Genomic DNA, 1982 nt, shown 5'->3' with positions numbered 1-1982 from the left:
CCCCCCCCCCCCGCGGGGTTGTAGCCACGGTGATAATTTAGACAAGCTGCCCGGAGCGGTTCTGTGTGCTCCGAAGCAGCCAATCAGAGCCGGAGTTTATTTAGCAAACTGCCTAACTCTTCCTGTACTATTTAAGGGGATTTTTTTTTAATCGGCCTTCCTGAGTTTAACTTTTATAGGGTCAGCTGTCAGGGTTATCCAGTTTGCTGTTTTCTACCTTCCTCCCTCTCAAATCTTCTGTCTCACTCGTTCCCTTTTTCTTCTGTCTCCCCCTTTCTCTCCCCTCCTCTCTAATGATTTCTGTGAGGCCTCAGGGGAGTGGCTGTTTGGAGCCCGTTGGAGTTTAACTGCTGTGTTGTTTTAATGCTGTGTTTATATATATATATTATTTAGAAATGTGTTTATACAGATTTTCTTCAGGACACTCTTGACTTTTTATTATTTTGCTGTTGATGTTTATGTTCTCCGGGCCGACTGGAATCTGACGCTCCATTTAGGTTTGCAGCCGAGGTTAGAGTTTTCCCTCTCAAAAGCATGTGCCTGTAACTATGCAGTTGCGGGGATTAATGTGCCTTTAAAGTTAGCGCATTTAAAACGAAAAGGCATCACCGTTATGTGCCACGTCTTTTCAGTTTAGTCCATTTCTTGTCTGCCGTTTAGAAACAGATTTAATGGGAGGCGGGTGCACATTTTCCATTAGAAAAAGAAAAAGAAATACAAAGCGTTGCTCCCCGTAAAATCAGACTGAAATAGCTGCGACGAAAACCACATCCAAGCCAGAATATGACGCACTCATGCATCCCACATTACCCCTAATGCACTAGATAATGTGAAAATATCTGTGGTTGAATTGAACTCACCGGTTTCTGCCAGAGTCTCTGAAGCCTTTGGCGAATGGGTTTCGGTCAATTTTCAGCCTTGTAATCTAAAAATTAAAATAAGACACTAATTATTTCCCCAAAATGTGTTTTACAAAGTCGACAATAACATGCTGTGTATTGGAAGTTCATTTCCAGCCCAAATAATTGCCTTTGTGTGTATTATTGTAATCAGATCTATAGATAAATACATTAATATGCATAGTTTGCTGCTTGTGTGAGTTGAACATATGTGGGAATGCATGGATGTTTTCTTGCACGTAGCTGAATGGGAATGTGTGTGTGTGTGTGTGTGTGTTTGCATGTTAGTTAAAGTCGGTGGGGCTGCCAGCCCAGGCTGTGGGTGGTGTTTAACGCCCAACTCTGTGACCCGCATCCAACGGGACTTTTATAGGCATCGCCACCATGTTCTGACTTCAGCCATCATGCGCCGCGGGCCAGCTAACCCCAGCTAACATCCTACAGCACTACAACGCTCACACTGACTGGTCTAGTGACAAAAAAAAATGTTTTTATGTTTTAAAAATCAGTCCAATAAGCATTTCCTTGGTGGAACTGGTAAAACACTCTCAAAGGAAAACCGCAGGACCTGTGTCACTCTCTCTCTCTCTCTCTCTCTCTCTCTCTCTCTCTCTTTGCAAAACACACACACATGCACTCACACTCACACGTACTACATAGCCTTTTGAATGCAGGCCAGACCCAGGTGCAAAACATGATATTTGTTAAGACATAGAAACTAAAATAGTGTCTTGTTTTACTTTTTTTACTTCTTAGTCTTGTTCCGTCTATTATTCTCTAGTGCAACCTGAAGAAGTTGCTTTCAATCAGTCATTGCTTGTTAGTCACTGTACAAAACTACATCCCAAACAATAATATCCGTTGGCAACAGGTCAGCCGTGCTACCTGTTGATTCTGATAGGCTGTGACGGTGGTGAACACGGTCTCGGGGAAGCCGAAGGTACGGGTGCCTTCCCCAGCGGGGATGGCTCTCACCGGGGATAGCTCCTCTCCACACTCCTTACGGATCACGTGGACCCGCGGCTGGTACTTGTGCATGGAGTGCAGAATGATCTGAACAGGCAGGGGGGGGGGGGGGGGGGG

General features: G+C 44.7%; 1 protein-coding gene across 2 annotated transcripts in view; it reads right to left on the bottom strand.

The window, feature by feature from the left end:
* tbx18 (T-box transcription factor 18) overlaps positions 1-1982 on the bottom strand; it is a 9826-nt gene that overhangs the window by 3039 nt on the left and 4805 nt on the right. For both annotated transcript variants that reach the window (XM_034900592.1, XM_034900591.1), the window contains exons 5-6: positions 1785-1952; positions 861-925 (exon numbers count right to left, since the gene is read on the bottom strand). In XM_034900592.1, the coding sequence (XP_034756483.1) occupies positions 861-925; positions 1785-1952 (233 nt within the window). The remainder of the gene's footprint in view (positions 1-860; positions 926-1784; positions 1953-1982) is intronic.

Source organism: Etheostoma cragini, chromosome 18, assembly GCF_013103735.1.
Source record: "Etheostoma cragini isolate CJK2018 chromosome 18, CSU_Ecrag_1.0, whole genome shotgun sequence".
Taxonomy (NCBI): Eukaryota; Metazoa; Chordata; class Actinopteri; order Perciformes; family Percidae; genus Etheostoma; species Etheostoma cragini.
Note: the sequence above shows the minus strand (reverse complement) of the source record. Positions and strands in the feature narration are given on the sequence as shown.